The 23,954-nt window shown below is 39.3% G+C and overlaps 1 protein-coding gene across 2 annotated transcripts; it reads right to left on the bottom strand.

Annotated features, from left to right (window-relative positions):
- Positions 1 to 161: 161 nt before the first annotated feature.
- USP8 (ubiquitin specific peptidase 8) lies at positions 162 to 21,659 on the bottom strand. Of its 2 annotated transcripts, XM_085070532.1 has the most exons (20): positions 21,537 to 21,659; positions 16,789 to 16,959; positions 15,994 to 16,138; positions 15,422 to 15,507; positions 12,705 to 12,849; positions 12,017 to 12,074; positions 11,151 to 11,295; positions 10,738 to 10,900; positions 9,376 to 9,520; positions 8,964 to 9,184; positions 7,217 to 7,831; positions 5,910 to 5,999; positions 5,212 to 5,292; positions 4,561 to 4,823; positions 3,741 to 3,953; positions 3,063 to 3,273; positions 2,490 to 2,726; positions 1,830 to 1,972; positions 1,331 to 1,463; positions 162 to 1,117 (listed from the first exon to the last, which is right to left on the bottom strand). In XM_085070532.1, the coding sequence occupies exons 2-20, from the start codon at positions 16,890 to 16,892 to the stop codon at positions 932 to 934; spliced, it is 3,384 nt and encodes a 1,127-aa protein (XP_084926658.1). In that variant the 5' UTR covers positions 16,893 to 16,959; positions 21,537 to 21,659; the 3' UTR covers positions 162 to 931. The 2 variants fall into 2 exon arrangements, with proteins under 2 accessions (XP_084926658.1, XP_084926659.1); XM_085070533.1 differs by lacking the exon at positions 5,910 to 5,999.
- Positions 21,660 to 23,954: the final 2,295 nt, after the last annotated feature.

Below are 23,954 nucleotides of genomic sequence, written 5' to 3'. Positions count from 1 at the left end.
ATGCAACTAAAAGAAGTTTTCAAACTAATCAGTTCTATGCAAAATAGTATTTTTTTTTTCATCTGGTGAACCTTAAACTGTGTGAATATGATTCAGACTGTTAATATGTACAGTCCTGATCATTACACAACAAGCTGAGAATGAAAAACCAAACCCAAACATACATTTAACAGGATATATTTTTAAATAATTTCTTCATTAAGGTTTTTAATGCATGTGTACATGAAAATTTATATTAAAAAATTAAAAAGGAAAATTTTGTTTGTTTAGAATAACTCTGAAGTGCACAAATATTGACAAAAGCTAACAGAAAAAATAATACAGCTCTGCTTTTTTATTAAGTAGTGTTGCAATTACTTAGAGCTGGCAAATAAATGCAATCCTCTGAGTTTTAGAGATTCTCACAAAAAGGACAACATTTTATTATATACATAATTCTGATGTGCAAGTATGCAATCAATATGTACACTTACATTCCTAACTGTTTACATCGTTCTAGAGTATTCACAGTAGAATCAAGCTTAAGGTTAGAAATGTGAAAAGGCCATTAACAGTGAAAGAAAAAAATAAACCAAGATATGCCTTGGGATTTTAAGACATTTTAAACTACTTGTTAATAGATTTCAGATGACTAAGCTAGAATTTAATTTCGGAGCAGACTAAAAATATAGTTCTTTTTTAAATAAACAGTAATGCAAGTATGCTTGTAAATGGTTTCACAGATGGCAGTATGACCACAAGCGTTGCTCATCAGTCTCTGATTGTTAAGCACTACTACAGGCCCAAGTGAACCCTGCTGGCAGACAGCCTGCTGCAGCCCTCCCACACCTCCAAGTGACTATGTCTGCTGTAGTTTTGCATATTTATATGCATTCTGGGGCCTCACTTTGCTCTTGAAGGAAGAAAACCAGTTTCCTTATCCCGCACTCCTTTACGTGGCCATATCCACTGCTCGCTGTTCATAGGAAGTATAAAAGAGAATGTAAGCAGCTGAGGACTTCACCGAGGACGCCGAGATCTCAGACACTTCGTGGTCATCAAACTTAAACCAGCGCTGTTTTGAAGCATTTTTGCAGTAGGCTGTGTAGTGCCCCCCATCCAGCCCACCATAATGATTCTGTGAATGGAAGACAAGAATTAGTGGCCTCAAAAGCTGCCATTTCTTCCCTGGTTAGGAAAACAATCTAGAATGTGATACCAATCATCCTTTTTAAGACACAACTTAGTCTGCAACTAGAGTGCAGCCTGGAAACCTGGCTGAATCACAGAGGCTACCTTGAGCCCTGGCATAAAGTGCAGCTGGATTTTGAAATGTGACATGGTTACTCACCGATACTGAGAACAGATTGTATCTCTTCAAGGAAGTCTTTGGACCAATAACATACTGTGAAAGGTCAAGAGTTTCCAATGGAAAATCTACAGAAGTCTGAAGCTTTTGTTTCCATCTTCCATCATAGGAAAATCTAGAGAATTAAAAAGCATCATTAAAAGTTACAGTTTGTTCACAAGCTATTTAAGAGTATTAAGCATGCTTGTTTTCTCTGTTTTTAACCAGATGTGATCTCAGCTAAAGACCCCAGTTTTGTTAATGCTTGCCCATGTGTTTCTTAGCACAAGTAACAAGAGGTCACTTGTAAAAGTGCCTTGGGAACTAGAGCCTTATAAAAGAAGCATCAGATGAAAATAAAATTCTTGCAACATTACAACTGGTAATATATCTGTAACTTTCTCTAAGTAAAAATGGTCAGCTACTGCCCTGGAAGAATCCAGCTCCATCAAAGCCTGGTCATTTCATCCTCATTAATATTCACCAATCACCATTTCCTTACCGTTTCAAGTGCACAAGAAGAACAGGTGGTAATTTCCAGATTTCTATTTTTTTTAAAGAATCCCTTCGAGTTTTGCAATGGCTACAGTAAAATCTATTGTTATCAGTGAGCTTTTCTTCTTTGGAGAACAATCTAAGGCATTCCTAAAACAAAATACAAAGAGAGATTGTGAATGGCAGGCATTTTTGGAAGTATTACAAAAATGTTTCTTTCATGTTTGGCTGTTAACATGCATCAGCTATCTGCATCCTACATTTCACAAAAACCACGAAAAGTGACTCAAATCTATGTGAGGAAGCAAATTTTACTGTATATATTAATTAACATCCTTCAATATAAACAGACAACATTTTGTTTAAAACCACAGAATACTTACACTGTGACCTACCAAAGTAAATAATATACATGCTGCTATTGCAGCTTCAGTAGTTCCATCCTGCTCCTAATTTCAAACTTTTAAGGGATGACCTATTTCTTTGAACTTTAGAAGAATTAAAAAACAATTCAGATTCAGATCTGTGCATGTTTCTGGTTAGTGCAAATTAAGCGGAACGTTGACCAACCCTTTCAACCAGAGGGTGAGCAGAAGTAGTAGCATCATAATGAAGGGAAAGAGGAACTTTCTCACTTCAGGAGCTGTTCCTCTCTAGCTCCCCATACCTGCAGAGTACATTTGCTAGAGGATGCAAGTGGCAACGACAGATACATGAAAGCCTCAAAGGTTCGGGACTTCTTGTGACACGTCAGACACTGCACAGTGGATTTGAACTGGCCTTGGAACAGTGTCACAATAATGGACTCGTTGAGCTGCTTGTGCTTGTGCCAGGCCACTTCTGCTGCTCTGAAGTCATCAAGGTGATCATTATTTTCTTCCTTGTATCTTTTCCTGTTGTCAGCCTGGATAGCAGAAGTTTAAACACCACAGCAATATATTAACATAGATATAAATAAGAAGTCTCATCTATAGGATAGCATACTATTGAATATTTGCAAGAATATTTAAATGTGTCGGTGTAGCCATCCAGTTGTTATCTAGTGAAGCTTCTTCTGTCACTTCCTCCAGTACCTTAGACTGTTTCATACTAGATTCCTACTTTAATTCTGAATACCCATATTTCTTTCTATAAAAGGTCACAGTAACATAACCTTCTTATGGAATAAGAAAGCATTTTTAAAATTTATTTCTCTTGATCATCTGACAGATAAATAATTTGTTTTAAGTGTATTGCTTACTTTATTAAGGTCTTCATGCAAGCCATCCATTAGAAAGAGAAGCAGTTCTTGAGAGTCCTGTTGGCTATATCCTGCAAATTGGTCATTAATCTTCCCAATTGTAATTTTGAAGTCTTTTGGACTGATATATTTATACTGTCCTGCCCATAAAGCTTTCATTATTACACCAAACTCTTCAGCCACTTCACCTTTATGCCCCAGGAAATTTGACCTATACAACAAAAGACAAAAAAAAAAAATTCTGAGCCATTCAAATAACTGGTTTTTAATATTACTGTTTTAAATTCAATACATGATCCCAATTTTAAAATAATTTCTTTAGACCAAGGAAAACTGGCTGTTGGGCTGACTTAAAATTTTCATCTGTGTTAGCAATGTAATTTGGTTCCATATTCATGACGGAAGGTACAGCTGTTTTCAGCATATTTTATAAACTATTTAAATATTCAGTTTGGTTTTAGGAGTCTCTAGTACACATGTATTTATGAATGTGGTGACCATAATTTAATTATCACTGTCCAGTAAAACCTATTTAGTGACAAACACAAATTTTAAGAATGTCAAGATGCCTAAAAGTAACCATTTGTCTCCTACTTAAAATAACAATCACCCCTCCTTTAGCCCCACTAAATGACCTTTTTGAATTGCCAAGTACAAAGGCAGATGAGAGACTGTTACCTGTTAATATCATCTTGATAACAGTTTCTGTTGAAATAGTCAGCCAGGTGAGGTGCATTGCACAGACACTGTAATATGGAATTCATGTAGCAAGTGTTCCCTAGATTACGAAGTCCTGTCAGAGCTGGTCCTGATCCCCCAAACACGGGGTTGAGATTCCTAATCTGCGATGCCGAGAGTCTGGAAATCTCTGCTTTAGTGTAACACACAGGTCTATAAGCAAGAAATTATTTTTAGGAGTCTCAGACTTGACAAGGATGTGTACATAAACCAACAGACACCCCACCTCACCCCACCACCCACAGGGACTGGACCATCCTGGCACCAAATACCATCATTTATAGGGTATTCAAAACCAGCCAATGCAATAGTGAGAAATCCATATATACTGGCCTGTAATGAGGCTGAGTTTTAGGCATTAACAGTAGTGAGATTTATGGGATTTTTTTTGCTTTGTTTCTTTACTTCACAGATAAAGAATTGACTTTATTTAATACAGTTTAAATTCTGAAAACTTTGCATTTCACAAGCTGTCAGAAGTAATTTAGTATGTCAGTACAAATAACAGAACTTAAAAGCAACTGTTATCCAATAATAGACTGTGACCTCTGAAATTCCTGCTAATACGTAACTATTATATTGATTTCTCAAAGATAACTGCCCAATACATTGAACTTTTAGCAACAAAATTTCAGCCTATCACTCTTGCACCCTTTCAAACCCAATCAGAAAGTATTAATGAATTTCAGCTGGTTAAACACAAAGCAAGTCCTATGTGCTGTCATACTGCCTGAGTTGTGATCTAACTTATTAAACATACTTATTGTCACGATTGACTGCAGGAGTTACAGGGATTCTTTTCTTCTCTTCCTCCTGAATGGCTTGGGTTATGTCTGGGGAAGAGTAGGAGCGCTTCAGTTTGGAGTGTTCTCTCTCTCGTTCAACAGTCACCTTCGGCTTGGCTTTCCGAGTCGGAGGGGTGGATGGAGGGGTGGAGGAAGGAGCCATTTCTGGTGGGTACATCTGAACAGTGTTGGATGGCGAGTGATAGTAACGAAACGTTCCGGTGATTTCATCCAGGAACTTGGGGAGGAAAAAAACCCAAATAGTTTCATACCCAAGTGAAAATCCATCATTGACTTACCTATTTATAAATTACTGTAAGAAGAGAGCACGAGTTTTTCAGACATTGGGATGTTAGTAGTCGTGATTGGTCTCAACACTTAATGGACTAAATTTAGTAGAATGAAGCATTTTCACTGAAATGCCTATTAACATCAACTACTTAATACCAGGAACAGCAGATGAACTGTCCTAGTTTCTTTACAAATAATATTAAAATTCAGAAAGTAACCATTTGGGAGTTGAAGGGGAGTAAAAAATAACAAAACACGATCTAACTTAGACACAACCAAAACACAGGACAAAAGTACACAAGACAATTTGATTTTCAAATTGGAAGAGGAGTTACCTTTACCCAACCTGCAGGCAGCCCTGGGACTATCCTTCCCATCTCCTCACTTCGTGCTCTCATTAATGGCTCCCGCTGGGACTATTAAACAAAGAGAAAAGTAAGGTATGTATAGTTACCCATGCAGAGCAACAAGCTGCCTGAGACTTCTCTATGGAGTTACATGATTCAGTGCAAACAGTACAATAAATCCTTGATTATAGACAGAAATACAATGTATTGTAACAGTCATTTAGTATTTTCTATCACTCAATCTAAAAAAAAAAAAAATTTGTTGACACATTCCAGGAAAAAAAAAACAAAAACAAACCAACCATTCAGTCTCATGAAAGTCTCAAAACTCAATTTTTTCCCTGAAGAATCAGGAAATAGTAGGAGTATGTGCTTCTGTTAAACACATAACGCTGAGCTTTTTTCCCCTCTCAAAGCAGCACATGAAGGTGTATGCGTGAGATGACAAATGTGTGGAGAATGCTTGTTAATGCCATCAGAAATAGATCAATACTTCCAATGAAAGTTTCAAATATTTCTTCATATGAATATGAAAATGAAAAAAAAGCAAACTAACACTGTAAACATGGCAGATTCTTAAGATAATGACTTTAAAAATTGAAATGAGGTGGAATTTAACATAATATAATAATCACAAAGCATCTGCGCTTGACTATTTTGGCTACATACAATACATTTGTATTTACTTTAAGTTTTTCAGTATCTTGTTCAGAATCCTCTCTAAGGGGTGCTGGCTTTTGGGCTCCACTGTCTGGTTGTCCTTTAACCCCCGTTTGCTGCAAAAGATTTTGAGAGAAGGCTTCAATTTTCATCTAGCATGTCTGTAAAGAATACTGACAAAGCAGAGTTATACTTTCTTTTTTGGTTGTTAAATGCATGTACCACAACAAAGTGGTTAAGGCAGGTAATTTTTATTCTTTCTATTTACAATAGGCAATACACTAGAATAGCTTTTGAAATGGAATGTTGTGTTATAGTTTGTTCTGTAGTTTCAACAGCTCAGAAATAAAGTATGAAAGTTCCAACTATGCTACTTTTCCCCCTAAAAGTTGTGGGGTTTACAATTTGTTGTTAAATTTCAGGCTTTTTCCCCTTTTAGTCCTCACTGGCCAAACCTCTCCAGAAAAAGGCAAACTGTGAAGCCAACAAGAATTTGGTTGATCACAGGCCATCACTTTGGGATTATTTGAAGTTGCTCTGTCAGTCAAAAGCTCATGACTGACTGTGCTAAGGCTGCACAGGAAGATTTATTTTGGCTTTCTTACGCATTTGGACTAAACAAGAATCAGAGTTTGATCAAGTAACTACTGCAATTGCAAAAGCAGAGAAAATATCCTAATGTTCTTGAGAAGTGGTTTTGAAGACATTTGTTCCATTGTTAACTCAGCTTCCCAAGGGGCTCCTGTTTTATGATCAGATGATTTGTACATTGAGAAATTTTGCAGTTTTTGTCAAGAATGAGGATAGAATGAACTGTGACACTCCTACCCTCCCCCAAGATTTGGAACTGCACCGTATTCAGTAAAAATCCTACATTAGGGTGTTGCTTTGCTTCCCGTGCCAGGCAACAAAACTGCGTGCTGTCAGCATTTCTACAGCTGGGGGCACTAAAGGGTTCCTACTGACACCACCATTGTGTGCCTAACATCACGTACAGTACCAAGCTGGTACAAGAGAGAAAATACCACCAGGCTTCTATTTCTGAAACAGAGGGTTGCAGTCTATGAACCATCATCCATTCTAGCTCCATGTGAGTGGGAAGTTTATTATCCTGTAGGAATTCCATGCTGCCCACCTACAAGCAAGAAACAAGCTTGTCTTGAAATAAAAAATAATGTGTGTCTTGGTTTTAACTCTCTCCTCTGCTTTTATGTAAAAAATGGTCTAAATAACCATCCAGTTATGTATTTAAAATTTCTAGATTGAAACTATTCAGGATGATTTGAGTGCATAACTACTTCACAATGGATGATGATCTTTCTTTTTCACTAACCTTGCCTGGAACAGTCACAACGGTCTGAGATGCATCACCCAGTGCCCGTTTCTGTGTTTCTGGTGTTCGAGTTCCCTTTTCTCTTTCTTCCATGGATATTTTGTCAATCTCAATCCTTTTTGCACCAATGTTTTCTGGTTCATTTTTATTTTGCTTTTTAGCTTCCACTGCTTCTCTGTGTGCTCTTTCTTGTTCCTCCTGTTCTCTTTGTATTTGTTCATCCCTCTCCTTCTGCTCTCTGTCCTGTTTGGATTGCTGTAACTTTTCTTTGTGCTCCTTTTCCTTCTGTTCTTCTTTTGCTTTTTGTTCTTGTTGTTCTTTCTCTTTTCGTTCTTGTTCTTCCTTTTCTCTCTTGAGTCTCTCTCTCTGCTCCTGTTGTTGCCTCTCCCGCAGTTCCTTTTCCCGCCTGTTTTTCTCTAACAAAGCAGCAGTTTCTGCATGGACCTGACTTTTTTCTTCTTCTGTCAGAGCACCCCTTGCATCAAGCACGGGCTTTGTGGAGCGGTCTGGAACTATTCTTCCATTCTCACCAGCCTGGCTGTCACTGACTGTACCTGGAGGTTTTGCTCTGTTATCATCAAGGATTTTTAGTGAAGGCTTTTTAGTACGATCCACCTGTAACACAGGTGCAGAACACAGAGTGTGGGACAAAATTCACTACAGTGATTACTGCTCTCTTAGCTAAGCTCTTCCTAAGTGAGATTTATAAGAGAATAAAGATGACACAAAGCTGACTTCTGCCAGAGAGAGTGATCTTTCAATTTCATTAAATCTGCTCCTGCAAATTGCTTGTTACTAAAATTAGGTATTCATTCCAGATGGGAACTAATAAGCCCTAGAGAACCATAAGGACAGCATTATGCACTGATTACCACAACCCCTTATTTTCGAGCTTTCGAAGTGAATGTTTTAGGGCAATCAGGCAGCCTAATTTGGGCTTGGATCTCTCAGTCATGTGACAAAGCATGTGCTTAAGGCAGATCTGCTTGATGGGAAGGGGTATTTAAGAACAGCTTATGCTCTTATCAAGGGCTGTAGGTTGTTTTTGATGCTGAAGTGAATGTTCTGAAGATGTAAAAGCTCATCTGGTTCAGGGACAAACAAATAAGGTCTTTAAATCTTACATTTTAGGGTCTCTTGAATGAAATCAATATTGAAGGCTGTATCTAGAAGGGTGAAAGTAAGGAGCTTTTAGCCTTGTCTCCTGAGAAAAGCATTCTTTTAGTGTAAGAACTCTACAAAGATGTTCTTACAAAGTTTTATGCACATGAAAGGAAGAAATGAATCCCTATACTTTCACTACTGGGCCAAGAGTGATAAAACACCTAAATGTTTTATTATTTGAAGGAAGATACAGTGGCTGGAAAACAGACCTGTGGAATAGCCAAGGTAAGCTATGGCTTACCTGTCATCTCTGGGTTTCATCTTATGTGCTTTAAGTAGAAAGCTTGCTTATAAACTTTCTGAAGTAATGATCAATTGCTGACCTTGAATTTCTCATGTGCTCATGCAAGAACATTTATGAAAAGTTCTGCTATACTGTCAAGTGTATTTAGTTTCACAGAATTCTGTAGATCAGTTACAGAGCTTCACAGCCCACCAGTAGTCTCTGTACCAATATATTTGTGTACAAGGCTTAAACAAATGCAGAGTATGTTTGTTTGGGGATTTAGAGTTCTGGGTGGGGTGGGTCTCGAACAGAGTAACAATATACTAACTGAAAAAAGAACAGGTAAAAAAAGCTTACCTTAGGGATACTTCTTGTAATTGACATTGGATTAACTACAAATGAACTGTCAGATTTTGGAACAGCAGCATCGTGTATATTTGGTCTGTTAAGTGATTTTAGTCTCTCTTCCAAACTATCTCCCATTTCTTCATTTTCAATCGTTTCTGTTGGACATGGCTTTACAGCAACAACAGGTGGCACAGGAGGTGGCTCCTCCAGAGATGGATATGTAAAATCCACTGCAGGAGGGGGGAGAAGAGGGAACTGTAAGAGCTCTCAAAACAAAACCACAAAAGCAAAATAAACCCCCACAGTCCAACCCAAAATTTAGTTTTTAGCCAGAACAAGACCTTCCTAAAAACAGCTGAATGAAGTAAAGACTCATCCAGTAACTACAAATGTTTGGTGGGGTGTCATCCTTTATACTTACAAGAAACAGTCACTGCTTCAGTCCTGCCATGCTGGGGTGGAGTTACTCTAGCATTTGTTGTATACTGGGGAAAACAAAGGAGCCAGTTTTCATAACCTCCCTCTAGAATTAAAGGTTCATTCTGTAGTATGGTTTTGCTTTCCCACTGTATGGAAAAAAAAGTTTAGAGTTAACTGATTTAAAAATGGGAAGAAAACTTTTACAGCTTAATACTGTTGTTGAAATTTCTGTGCCTAGTCATTAAATTGAGAGATTATTTTTGAGATTTTTAAACAAGAATTAAAAAGGTTGCAAAAATAGAGATCTTCTTTGTGTCTGGAGAATGCCCAGCACAGTTGGGTTCCTGGCTCTGCCTACAACAGGATGTGAATATTTTCAGTACAGAAAGAACCACTTACTGCTACTTCACATAACAATCCTCCATGCAGAAAAGTATTTTTATTACAATACTTGCTTCAGTTTCTTATCTGGTATGTTTGCTGAGGGATTAGTGCTTTAGAAAGCCTAACATTAACTTTTTGAAACCCCTTGAGAGTTCAGGCTTCAGACTGCCCTCCTCCTGATGTCCTCAGTATTAGTGCATGAACAAGACACAGAGGATTTAGAGAATATTCTGTAAAGCAATAAACAGGGAGAACTGCCCTACTAGCTCTGCACTATCTCGGAACCTCAGTCCTAAATGTCAAGGTAACAGAAAGATTTGCAGTCTTTCACAAGAGCCACCTCTAGAGAGAGGAGGGACAACATAGCCATAGCCAGAGTTTAACTCAAAAATGTTGGGCATCTACTCACTGTGGAATCTGTAAGCTTCCTGCACTGATGCAACTCAAATTAATATTTATTTAGAAGTTATATTCAATAATGCAGAAAAGTTAACCATGCTCAAAATATTTCTGGAGCCTCCTTCATTGAAGCCCCTCGACTGTAGGACCTACCTGGCTGACAGGACTGCAAAGCAACTGCCCTTCTCTGGCCTGCCTGAGCAGCTGGCCAGCCAGTTCCAGGGATAAAGGATTACTGTTGCTAGTACAGGAGAGAGGGGACTGCTTCTGGGAAACACTACTAGAAGTACTTTCCCAAATAACTCTGTTGGTAAGGAACTCTAAGTTGGTGAGCTGGTTGGTGAGGAGGTGAGTTGGATCATTTTGCTGTTTACCTATTTAATAAATGATACTGTCCTGTACTAGAGTATGATGTGAAACTTCAAACTACACTTCTGCTATCCAAACAAGCAGGCTTTCAAAACTCAACCAACTGAAGTGTCAGTAAGGCCTCCACATACTTTTTAAATACAGGTGCTTCAAGACCTTCTTATTTGCAAGGATGAATTAATTAATGAATTAAAAGATGAAATTTGCCAACCTTAAAAAGTGCATCTTTCAGGCTCTGAAGAGTTGTTCCCAGCTTTAAGTCTTCAGCAGAACTAAACCAGTCTAGCAGTATAACATAATGGAACTGTCCTCTTCTCTTCCATGAATCTCTAGAATCCTCTGGGAGTCTACCTTCAATCAGATTAGCAGTATCTCTGAAATGTATTAAAATGCATAAAGATTCATGTACAAGTAACATTTTGTCCAGCAATATATAATCCATGTTTATGTGCTTGGATAAAATAAAGATGCATTGTCTTCAAGTCAGTACAAGAACAGAGCTGTGCAGATACATCTCATCCATTGGTACACAGCAGGGGTTCTGATACTAGGTGTACAAGCTTTAAAAGCACGTCATTTTTTAGAAAATTAAATATTTCACTATCATTTAACATAATTTCATACCCAGGACGGATAGCTTCTTCTGGGACGCTGATGGATTTTGGAATACAGGATTCCTGATAATCCTTCAATCTTCGAGCATCCATTATAAGCAATTCAATATTTTTGTCTGACATCATTGCAAACAGTTTCTCAGGTGTGACTGCTCCTTGAAAGAGAGAAGCAATTACATTTAAGAAGCTATATTATAAATGGAGATAACTATGAATGGCTATAATGACTAACTGGTGCAATCCAGACTGCAAACAGATGAAACAGAACAAAAAGTCCCATGAAGTCATGGACATGAGACATTACAGAATGAACAATGTAAACCTTTTGCTCCCACTGCTGCAGTGGATCAGCACCTGATCTGCTAAATTAGACTGAATATTTCAGTGATACACCAATTTAACTTGTTGTGGTCTTATTTAAATCCAGCTATATAGGCAAGCATTTGTGAACTACATGCTGCAGATGTTCCTCAACTCTAGAGAACATTTTCACATACTTACTACATGAACAAAAAGCAGAAGATTTTGAGGGGAAAGGAAAAATTTCATATTTAACTGAGAAAGCTATCACATTTCAGCCTTGCCTATCAGCTGAGGGGCTGTTTTTCTTTCTAATTTGACCACTTCAGGACTAGTTCAACTTTAATTATTGAATAGCTGAAAAACTTACTACAGCTTTTTAAGTTTATGAAAAGTAAAGAAGGCTTCAATACAAAGTTTAATTAATTACTAATTTGTTATAACTGAAATGCAAGATACTAGAATTTCATCAAAATATTCTAAAGTAACTGCTGAGAAGAATTGCAGCTGTGAGGTGATTAGTGCACAGTCATACAGAAATTTTTTTCACATTTGTGTGAGCATTGCATCTCTTACCACTCAGGCTATCAGACTGATCCTTTCTTTCCAGTGAATGCTTTGTCTCACCGTTAATCTGTTATAAGGGAAAAAAAAAAAAGTTTCATGTGTAATGCTCAGAACCAAGATGGCCAACAGACAATGAATCTCACAGAGCCTGAAGGAAACTGGTCAGACAGTTAAGCCACAGGAAGAAACACAGCACAAGAGAGCTGCTTCTGAAGATGTGTTGGCAAATGTACTCAAAAGGGACAAAGGTTGCTGCCCTGACTAGACAGAAATCAGTTAAAAGGGCAATACAGCCTAGGGCACCATCATCTAACAGAGGAAATTCTTGAAGCATTTGTAGAGAAATAAGTGTTTCCACATTACTGTTAAAATGTCAATCTTCCCCTAAAATGGAGACATGTTATCCCTACCATCAGTTTATCACCATTATCTTGAGTTTCTTGCACATGCTAATTCTAGCATAAAATAGAATTTGACTTCACAATAAAGCTCAGTCTATCTTTTACAAGAGTTGGAGGCTGGTAGTACTTAACATATTTCAAAGAAATATCACAGAAGGGTTATGGAGAGTGTAAATTAATTCAAAAAAACCCTCACCTTGATTCTGAACTGGAAATAGCTACTAGTAAAGACCAAATTCTAGATTGAAACTATACATTTAGACTGAATTAGAGAGTTTGTAAACATCTTCACTTACCCTTTGGCTTTTTCCTTTGGAATCCACAGCACTTTCTGAGGAGTTTTTGGCTGAGCTCTTTCCATCATCTTTTGGTTCTTGCTTTTTTTGCAGCTCTTGTCTGTCCCTCTCTTCGAGTTTCTTCCGAACTTCAGCTTCCTCATATCTGTTGGGAAAAAAAAGTGCCTTTTTTCCAATATTGTGTTTTTGCTAACTTTGGATTATTAATATCAAAATCATTAAGTGTTCAGGCAGAAATTTAAAAAGAAGCATTTAAAGTTTTAAAAAGTTAAAGCACCGTCAGTTTTTGTATTCCAGCAAACTCCATTTTCCTTCCTAACTACATGGTGTTATTTCTCCCACTTTTGGTTTGAGTCTATTTCATAGCCACTGCTTGTAAAGCTGTTTTTCTGTCTCTAGACCTGGGGTCATGCTTAGCTATATTATCTCTAAATGTTTTTCATTTTCCACAGAAAAGCGTAGGCACCTGTGACTTACAGGTAAACTCCAATGTATTACAACAGTCATCCCAGGTATTTTATTTTGTTTTGCAATGGAGCTGGTGAGGAGTAAGTTAGCTCAGTTACCTAAATTTCCTTTTCCTGAAAAGTTGGATCAGAACTACTTATATAGTAGCCACCTTCAGAATGTAAGCTGCCTCTATAAATCCATTCTGTGCTCACCCGTGTGCCTGGTGCTTGTTTCAAACACTGGGCCTACAGGGAAGCCAAGGCAAGAACCATGTACACTCAGGAGTTTTGGGGGACTGAGGTCTTGCATACAGCTGTTCTTTTCATAAAGCCAAGCCTCAGACTTGAAAATCACTTCCCCAGCCTTTTGCCACTGGAAGGACAATCATGATAACTACTGTAGGCCAGTGATCTCCACTGATCAGTGATCTCCAGTTTTTAGATCACCCACTGGAGGTTTGTATAGTCACATCACTGTTCAATAGTATTTACTTGTATTTAATACAACTGAGAAGTTTAAGGGTTACTAGTATCATAAAACAAAAAAAGAATGTTTGACCTAACAATTTGGATGACTGAACCAAGAATTGAAACATGAACTGTATTAGTAAGTGCTCATTTTAACCGGATGTTGTGTAATGAGGGTTAAAATAACAATGACAATACAGCTGTATTTCATTTCAAAAGTACTGTGTTAATAAACTAGATCATTAAATCAAATTCCACCTCCATGTCTACTGCATTAATTGGCCATTAACAGGAAGGAGGCAGCAAGTCTGTAATTTTAGTTTTTAAACAGGCTGCTTGATTTGGCAAAAGCATTGTAAGCTGGAACTGAGCATTTTGTTCCTACTTGGAGTTAATGGCACTAGAGCATATTTCAGATTTTAGTTTAATTTGGTCAATATGAAATATTTATCCATCAATTTCCCATGTATGCTTCTGAAGCACAAAGTGTGTCATTCATCTAGGTATTCCTGCCCCTATACAAGTGTTGATTCAGCAGCTCCACTTTTAGTTAACAATTAACTTTCAAACTATTTGCTGGCCTACTGCCTGGGGAAGAAATTATACAAATAATTTCCTTGAAACCTCTTCTGTAGTTACACAGGAGTCATGTTTCATTTCTATTACCTTTAAATATTTCTACATTTTGCCAGAGTAGTTAAAAGTTACTCCATCAACTTCAAAACTCTGTTCCTTTCATTAAAAGACATAAGTTATTTAAACAACAACTCTCTGTATTTTGAGTTTCTATAATTCTATCCATGTTTACTCTTAGAATGAATTTGTAGCTCTGTTGAATTGTAAGACTCACCTAAACAATGAAAATCTAAAGATTGTTTCATACACAGTACCATGAGATATCTTTGCAAAGTCCCTCTTCACATACATGTAACTACACTCATGGTTCACCTAAACTAACTTTATAGATTAAGCATTTTGAAGGGCATAAAATATGCTTTCACAAGAACACTTGGGAGGGATGGGGTGGGACATGACACTTGTGAAGGGCAATGTGCCCAGCTGCAGAGAAAGAGAGAGCTAAGAGTGAGAAAGAGTCGCTAAAGATGCAAGAAGCAGAGAAGGCTCAAAGTAAGAAGTACTGTGCTAAATATTGCCTAAATATAGACCCTACCTTACAACTTGTTACTAACACAGTTTCATGGCTTATGGCACAAAGATATAACTTGACAGTTGTCAGTCAGGTACCCAAAAGTCCATTAGCATCTGCTCATTTACATACTGGCAGAACTGTGCATTCCATATACATGGCTGCAAGTGGCAGAGAAAAGGTGTGGCTAGAGAATCAAAACCTGGCGTTTCTTAGTGTAAACAACAGCCAGACTAGGAGGACTTTTTAACGTATCTGATTACTAGGAACGTTCATTAATATATTTGGGTTCAGATGACCTTATGATTAAAAGGCTGAGGAGGAAATTGCTCTGATCATCTCTACTGTATATGTACTTCCAATCTTGTGGTTTCTTTACATTAGTCAATAAACAAAACTAGGAGGCACTGTCAGCAAATCAAAGTTACCAGGATTTAGTAGACAATGTGTAAAGTGACAAGTTACTGGAGTGTGTGGCAATGAAAATTATCTCTAGTAGAAGACTTCTGGGAATAAATTTAAACTCTCAAGAGTTTCAGGTACCTCTGGTTTACTCAAGTGCAACTGCTTACTACTAAATAGCATGAAAAGCTGCACTTTGGCACAGGTACTGCTCAAGGAACAATGTCTTAGCCATCAACTGTATTACATACCTGAGTTTAAGGCTGTCTGACAGTATTTCAGCTTCTTCAATAGCTTTTTTTAAATTTGTAGGTCCCAGAATTGAATGAAAATAATCCTAGAATGACAAGCATCACAATGCATAAATACAGTTTAACAATGCCTACTTCTATGCATGTCAAAAGTCACTGATATATGGAAGATTTGTTTTATAATGATATTAATGCCAACAAAAGGAACTGGTTTGAATCGAAATATTTTCCTTTCAAACTTGAGTTTGTAAGTAAAACTGTTTTATAGCACTGATAAATAAAGGCTACGTAAGGCAACTTCACCAAAGAAGTCTGACTGGGAAAAATTACAGGAATACCTTTCCATGAAAAAATATTCACAGATCTGACAATTTATATAGTTCGTTCATTAAAAGAAAACTGGAAAAACAATTAACACCAGACTTGTCAAAAACAGGAAAGAAAAAAAATAACACCATAAGTGAGACATTTACTTAATACCAGAGTGATCCTTTGAATCTGCATTAGTGTAATTCTCTGTACTTCTCATACTTTGACCAAGGCAGAAAAGATCAGTCAGAAAGCTTTTATACCTGTTGCTGCTTAAAATCAGGTCTCTTTTTAATATGGTTGTAAACAGTCACATATTTCATATATAGGATGTAAGCTTTTTCTTCATCTCGGTCCAATCTGCTTTCCTCCGCTGCCTTGAAAATCTTAAGGGCACTCTGCACATAACTGAAACCAAAGAAGAGTAAAGCACATGATTGCTGACTTGTCCCCAAACACCTTTTCATTACAATGTGCCATTTAAAGTGTTTACAGACTTCACCCATATAGCAAGTGTTTGATTTTACCACCTTAATATAAAGCTTTCATTAAATATGAATTGCAATCATGTTCCTCCACATAATGTTTATCTTTGCTAGTTTGTTTACCAGCCTTATTTAAAGTCTGCCATAATTTAATACCACAGTGAGATATAGAAAAAGGTACTCTTCCTTTCTAAGAATAACTCTTTTTTCTACAAAAAAGTAATTCATAGTAAGACAAAATTAAATCACTGATTGTCTAAAAATGCTAGAGGCAAAGCATTCACACACTTGCTGAAGGTTTTATCATTTTTAAGGATTTGCAATTATGTAGCCTTTCAAGTATGCAGATTTTCATGGGCATTGTGCTCTGTCCAAGACATGTTTTGGCAGTAAGCCAAGTGACCTTCTGAAGGCAGTAATCATATCCAATGTGACAGCTGAGATCTATACATAGGACTACTGAAGATTTTATATCTAGCAAAAATAATGGAGGAAATTTTGAACCACAACAAATTTGTTCTGGAACCACTAATACTTTAAATATTAATTCAAAATCAGTTATAACATATATACCTTTTTGTACTTGTCTTTTCAGGCTTTATTTCTGTCTTCTTGTTGAGATCTTTCAATGAAGTAGAGAGGTACAGCTCCTTAGGTACAGATGCCACAGCAGGCATGTTAATGTTGTTACTTATGTTCCTCCTAGGATGTTACAGCTTCTTAGAAGTCTCTACCAATATTTTTCTGGAGGAGGAAAAAAGGGTAGAAAGAGCTTAATTATATTCTAATTACTCTTAATACAGTAGTTATAGTTACATGTGCAGATTTATTACCTAATTCATCTCACGTGAGCTAGCAAACAGAATGTCTGAACAACTAACCGTATAAATTAATCCTCCCAAAGTGACAGAATTGTTTGAAATCACTTTAGGTAATTTACCAAGAACAACCAGCAATATGTTGCTAACAGAAGGAAAAAAAAAAAAAAAGAAATGCTGACTCAAGAATGTTCAAAACCATCATATCCAGCAAATTTATTCTACTGAAATGCCAGCAAGTGTACTATCAAAAATTAGCTGACTCCTCTGTACTCTGCAAATACACACTACCCCTTTGGAAAAATGACTTCTAAAGTCTTGCTAAAAGATACGCTGAGAACAGGAAGGCTGCTACCATTAACGTCAACTTGGAACTTCCTGAACATACTGTAGGTCTTCAGCTCCTTGGTGCCACTGACTTGGTGCTTTCACTTGAGAGTGCTCTCCAGGTAGCCATGAAATAGTTAAGCAGAGTTTGGTCACAAGGAACTATTACATCATGTTATGGGAGATAGGGAAGTCCATGAAGTCTCCTGCAGATAGTGCAACTAAAACTCTTTGCATCTAGTACACAGTTAGCTATTTTACTCTTGGAGGTGGCAGGGGAGGAACTGAGCTCCCTCACAAGCAAGTGGTGAGACATTAAGATGTAAGCAATACTCAAGAAATTAATGGGGACTCATCAGAAGAAACATGCTCAAATTGTATCAGCAAGTAAGCTATTTCCTAGCAGAGAAAAACTACATGGCTTTTGACAAGACGAAGGTAGAGCATTTCCCTTCCACTCTCAATGTGATGACCAGCATGACAAGTGTGACCAAAAACAACCAGCCAGTGACCTCAGAGGGAAGTTTCACCTGACCAAATCAATCTGTAGCTGACTGCCACCAAATGAAGTGGTCCCAATTTCCCTCTCTCTTTCTCATGCTGGTCTGGTGCCTCCCCAGCCTCTTACTGAGCCAATTCAGCCTGCTGAAGAGGCAGAAAGGCTACACAGCTTGTGCAAGGGCAGCAGCTGGCATGTGCAGTCAAGAATGGGAAGCCAAGGTGGGAATGGGATCCCTTCCAAGGCTCATGGCTGTTATACTTCTTGAAGCATTACTGCACACAGTATTACTAGGTTGACAATTGCTAGTCTGGAAACTGGTTATTAAATAAAGATACTAAGTTAACACAAACCTTTGGTTTAAGGTCTGGCATGTCAACGTCAGATTAAACAGTATCTAGCAAAATAACTTACTGCTTGAACATGGATGCTGTACTTCCTAATTTCCAATGATGTATCAGCTTTTTAAAACTGAAAAACTTGTCCAAAATTCCCCCTTAGGAGACTCATTTCAGGATAATTCTATAAAGTGAATAATACAGTCCTCAATACTATCTTTAATACATAAAATTAAAAATATATCCCACACCTCACTCATCTTAAAACATTGTCTTTCCTATATAAGGCATCTTATATTAAATTTTAACTTTCAGGGAGATTATTAGGTGCTGGAAATAAGGCAGATAATTCATAAGAACTGCATTCAGTAGAAACAAAACACAGACACCCCCCAGCCTCAAATAAGATCTTTCCAATACAAAAGCCTTTTAGCCTAAAACAAAGACATACTTTTTGCCATCTCATAAAGAAAAGCTTCACTCTTATTAGGATTTTAGTATTGCTTGTCTCATTCTAACTTCAGAGCATGTCTTTACCTGGCTTTTTTTTTTCTCAGTGGAACTGTAAATAGACTTTTCCTTTGAAGCTTTAAGTCCTTTCCAAATATATCTTCAATGTTTGCTCTGTTATGTAACCAGTATTTTCTTAATCTTAAGTGGCAGAATTTGGTTGTGTTCTGACAGAATATTGTAACTAAATACGCAGTCTGAATAAGATATGCACATAGCATTAGAGTGCTGTGTGCATATGAGCAAAAAAAGCCCCAAGATTAGGTGGAAGATGAACCATTTAATGATGTCAGTAAATTCTCAAGTGCTGCTGACACACCTTGAAAAGGGCAGCTCTTCTGGAACATCATCCATACAAATGCAGAACTACTGAAAAAAGCCAACTCTGAGATTTGGTCTGAAACAAAAATTGTCTTTCCACATTTTCCTATGGTCACTAAGTTATAATTGCATGTCTTTAAACTGCCAGCAAGTTCACTGCTGAACTTTTATTTTCCGTTTTGAAGAAATTGCGGTAACTTTTTTCAAAACATGCTTCTAACCACGGTAGCTGATGAATGAGGTATTACTCTTTGACCTCCCACAGCACCACAATTCATACAATATCCTGCAGTGAAATGAGTAAGAATGGATAAGGAACAACATTTTCTAAATTTTTTAAAATCAAATTCTCAACCACCCACTTCATTGAATTACACACAGCATATGTCATCAGTTGATATGAGATTTCAGTTGCAGTTTCTAAGACATTCTTCTACACAGAATCTTACTTTTGGATCTGTAACTAACATTTTCAGGTTTATGCATCGAAAATCCCCTAACTGGATTTTACCTACTACAGGCTGACCACTGCTGACTGCTCAGTCTTAACTCATAAGGACCCTTAAAACTTCTTAAGCTTCTACTAAATTTTAAGATGTGATTTACCTTAATTTTTCCTTATACTCAAATGAACATTGTTTATTTCCTTCATATTTGAGCAAGCTTTGGGAAGACCATGATTTCAGAATCCAAATCAGCTCCTTCATAGATAAATATTACCATCTGATTTTGAACACAAATATTTGCAGATATCTGACTGCTAACTGACCTAGTCTCAATGGAGCAATACAGCAAAATAAGTCGCACAAATGGAGTTTGGAACTCATAAATATAAAAGAAACCTGGATCATAAAACCAGGAATACAAGGGACTAAAGAAGATGTAGTAGCCAAATCTACTATTAGTCAACCCTCTGAGGAAGAAGAAACAACCTATTTCAGATTTGTCAACTGTTTTCTTAAAAACTAGGATCAAACTCAAAACCTGGGACCTTTTCTATCCCCAGCTGAAGTGTTATCTCAAGCTCCTTTTTAATACCTATGAGTGTTAAAAACCAGGCCAATATCCCAGAAATGTAAGTGAAGTTATGCTTGTATGTTTGTGGCCATTTGACATACTTAGAATGGATAGTTTTAACCTGACAGGGAAACATACCTGTTGGTAACAGGTTTTTCAACACCTAATTATCATGTCAGTTCTACTAAGGATATGAGTAAGCTTTAAGTGGAATGAGCACACCAAGAACAACGCAGAGAAGCAGTTACATTGCAGGCAGCACACACACTAACACAGTGTGAAATACTGACATAAATACCGTGCATCACCAATTCAGGTACGTAATAAAGTATTATTCACTTATTTTGGTCTCTAGCACTTGAGCAAATGAGAAATGGATTTCTCATGAGCATTAGGTTACTCAGTTTACTCAGAATTAAGTTCTACTGTCTGCACCTAGTACACAAGAGTTGGTTTTGTTAAGATTATCAGTGAGAGTCTAGAGACTGAGAATTTTAAGACGACTGAACTACACAATCAGTATATTTAGTTCTGTGAATCCTCTAGCTCTCTTCCAAGCTCTGGTACTGTTAATACTACAGGCCCTGGTGTCCTGTAACCTACTGTGCATAGGATGATTATAACGATTGGGGCTGTTTATAGCAAGCCCATTATGCTCACAAAGAGTACCCAAACTTTCACCGTTCTTCTGGCTGCCAGCAGTCACCAGGGCAGTAACACACCACGGGGCTCCCTGTCTCTGCTGAACCCTGCTGAAACTGCTCCAACCTGCACTGCCAAGGCAGGCAAGGACTCTCCACACCGTGAGAAAACCCTCTGACAGAACACCATCCAACGGTTTAACTGATATCGAGGTGAAAGAAAGACACCACAAAGTTTCTTTAAAAGAAATACACTGGATTTTCTGCAGGAAGTTTGAAAGTCATTCTATCTATCGAAAACCACAAATAGTTCTACTTGTTATTTAGATAAACGAACATTTGCAAAGCGTAGGCAAACAGCAGAGGTGATAAGAAGGCGGGGAAGTGACGGAGAGGCAGAAAACTCCTTCAAGTTTCCAGGCGGGCGGTCACTAGCGCTGCGGCGGCCCGGCCGGCTGTGCAGTCTCCATGACACCGCAGCTCGCCGGCCGCAGGAGTGCGGCACTCTGGGAAGCGCCGCTTCCCTGCCATCTTCCTCCGGCCGCTCTCGGGCTGCGCTGCGGCTCCCCCGGCCCCGCTCGCTCCTCGCCCTGGCCGGGCTAAGGCTGAGGGACTGCGGGCTGCCCAAGGTCACACCGCCGGCTGCCCGCCGGGCCAGGCCCGATTCTCCCAGCCGGCCCAGACCGGCTCCCCCGCCCTCCGCAGCCCCTCGAGGGCCGCTCCCCCGGCACGGCGGGGCTGGGCCCGGGGATCCCTCCAAGGGCGCCCGCCCCTCCCGCCGCCGCCACAGTCCCCCAGACCCGCAGGCCTCGCTCCCCGCCGGCCCAGAGCCGCCCGGCCGCGCACTCACCGCCGCGGGGACTCGCTGCCTCCGCCCGCCGGCCCGGGGCAGGCCCATGTCCGAGCGCGGCTGCCGAGGAGACGCTACGCGGCCATAGCTGCTAGGGCGGAACTCGGCAGCGTCCCTCCCTCCCTGCTTCCCTCCCTCCTGCCGGGCCTCCGCTGCCTGCGGGGGCGGGGACTGTCGCGGCCCTATCGGTGCCGCGGGGCCGGCTCGGGCCGCGGGGTGCGGGGAAAGCCCTGGCCCTGCAGTCGTTCTGACGGCCCTGCGGGGCGCGGCCGAGCTGGGTCGGGCGGGGACGCAGACCTACACCCACCGTGGAGCTGGGCTGGGGCTGGGGGCCGTGTGAGGGAGAGGCGGGTCACCTCGGCCCAACAGCACCCGCCAGCCCTGCAGAGCGCTCTCAGGGAGGCTGGGTACCTGCCGTGCCCTGCAAGCCTCCGCGGGCTGCTGCCCCGCCGGGCCTGGCTCCTGCTCTCAGGACGGGGAGATTGTTACCGAGGTCAAGCCACAAAGAGCGGGCTCTGGGGTCCTTCACATTCTGTAGGGCATGCAGCGTTTATATGGGGTGTTAAACCGGCTCACTGCTGCACTGTGCAGTCTGGTGTGGGAAGGCGAGACACCTCTCCTTATAAAAATATCCTGGGTTTTTTGTAGAGAAAACTGGATTGACAGGGGACACTCCAAGTTTTTTGTTGATGACTGTTTTCTGTGCAGCTTGTGGTGTTACTACAAGCATCACACCTCAGGGATGGCAGGTACGTGTGGACGTGATGGTACAGTCATGCTGGGAGAAGGGAGAGGCTGGTCGTGCCATAGAGATCCTACACAAATGGAAAGATGCTCTGTGCCACAGTCCTGGCTTGTCCCCTAACTGTGTCGGAGGGTGAGGGCATTCAATTAGAACATTTCATCCTAGGGCTCAGTTTTGCCAATGGAAATGTCTTGTGAGCTGGTGCAGTTTCCTTTGGCTGCTTTAGAAAACAGGGAGGTAATGAAGCTCAAATGAGAACAATGGCTGTCTCCATGCAGTTTTCCAAAATACTTCTGATTCCTCGCCCAGGAAGTTGAACTGTATCACAGCACTCAGTGGTACAGTAACATTGGTTGGTACTGGGCACATGAAAGCCTCAAACATCTGTAATCTGCAGTGTGTCAGTGATCAGGCATGTGAAAGGTCTGGGGAGAAATGAGAACAATTCTGTTTTCTATATTGTGCAGAGAGGTTAATATCAAAGTGAGTAGATAGATTCCAACAACTCTAAGCTGAACTGAATACCAATAACACCATGATCTTGTAAGTGCCTTTTTCAGACCTACTCTTTATGTTTTAGCCAGGGTAGAGGATGCCAAAAAGTCATGACGAGATGGAAGGGGTAAGTCCGCTGATGTCAGAGCTTGGGATGTGTACAAATTAATGTTGACTCTCATACTTGCTGATCTCAAAACTGGACTCAGAGAATCCTTTATTGTTTTTCTTATATGAAAAAACTGTGTGATACAATCTTTGGTGTTACTGTATGGGCAAACCCCAGGCAAATATAGAAAGGTGTTGGGGAGGAGTTGCCTGTGCAATTAGTTTTACTCCACTCCAGAGCTTGTTAAAACATGCTAATACGTTGATTACGTTATAACATGCTGTGGTTGCCTCAGGTTAGAACACATTTTCCAATCAGCATGTATGTTCTTGTGTAGCAGTGTTAAATAAATAAAGAAAACAATTTTAAACAGTAGAAGTTGGTGTGCTTTTTAATGGAATATATTAGATTATTTAGCTAAAAAAATTACATTTTCTAAAGCACGGTAAAATATAGAAGTAGAAACCAGGTACTTTACAGATGTGAAATGTGTTCTGACTTGCCTATATCAGACATCCAATGTCTCTCTCTGACAGGCACTTTTGGTGAATCCTATAAAAAAAACAGATGATTGTTTTGTGATCATAATAATGAAAACTGATATACAGTGCTAATGGACTAAATGCAGACTACATTATTCAACTCTATGAAAGATTGTCATTAATATGGAAAGTTTGGCTTTTCTGTAGCAATGCTGTTAACACCACTAAGTGTTCCTGTTTATTGGCACACGTCTGTAAAAACTTTGTAACGTTTTCTGTGTCTTCTGCTACTGTGTAAATGAAAAGCCATAACATGACAAGCTAAATCCTTGTAGAGAGACACAGACACTTGCCCACAACGAAAGAAAGATGTGCTGAAGGTTTGGATTTAAGGTTTCTCTGCCCTGGGGAACAAGTGGCAGCCCCGAGGTGTTAGGATTTGTTCTCTAGTGCCGCCTTCTGGCTGAGCACGCCTGGAAAAACCAGTCCACAGGTGACAACATAAGAAGAAGTGGTCATTCCTTGGAATATCATTATTTGTATTTTGTCCAAAGCTGCATTAGGTAGGTCAAAGGCAAATAAGAATG

This window comes from Lichenostomus cassidix, chromosome 10 (assembly GCF_008360975.1).
Source record: "Lichenostomus cassidix isolate B80296 chromosome 10, HeHo_3.0, whole genome shotgun sequence".
In the NCBI taxonomy this organism is placed as follows: Eukaryota; Metazoa; Chordata; class Aves; order Passeriformes; family Meliphagidae; genus Lichenostomus; species Lichenostomus cassidix.
This window is presented reverse-complemented; position numbering and strand designations above follow the sequence as displayed.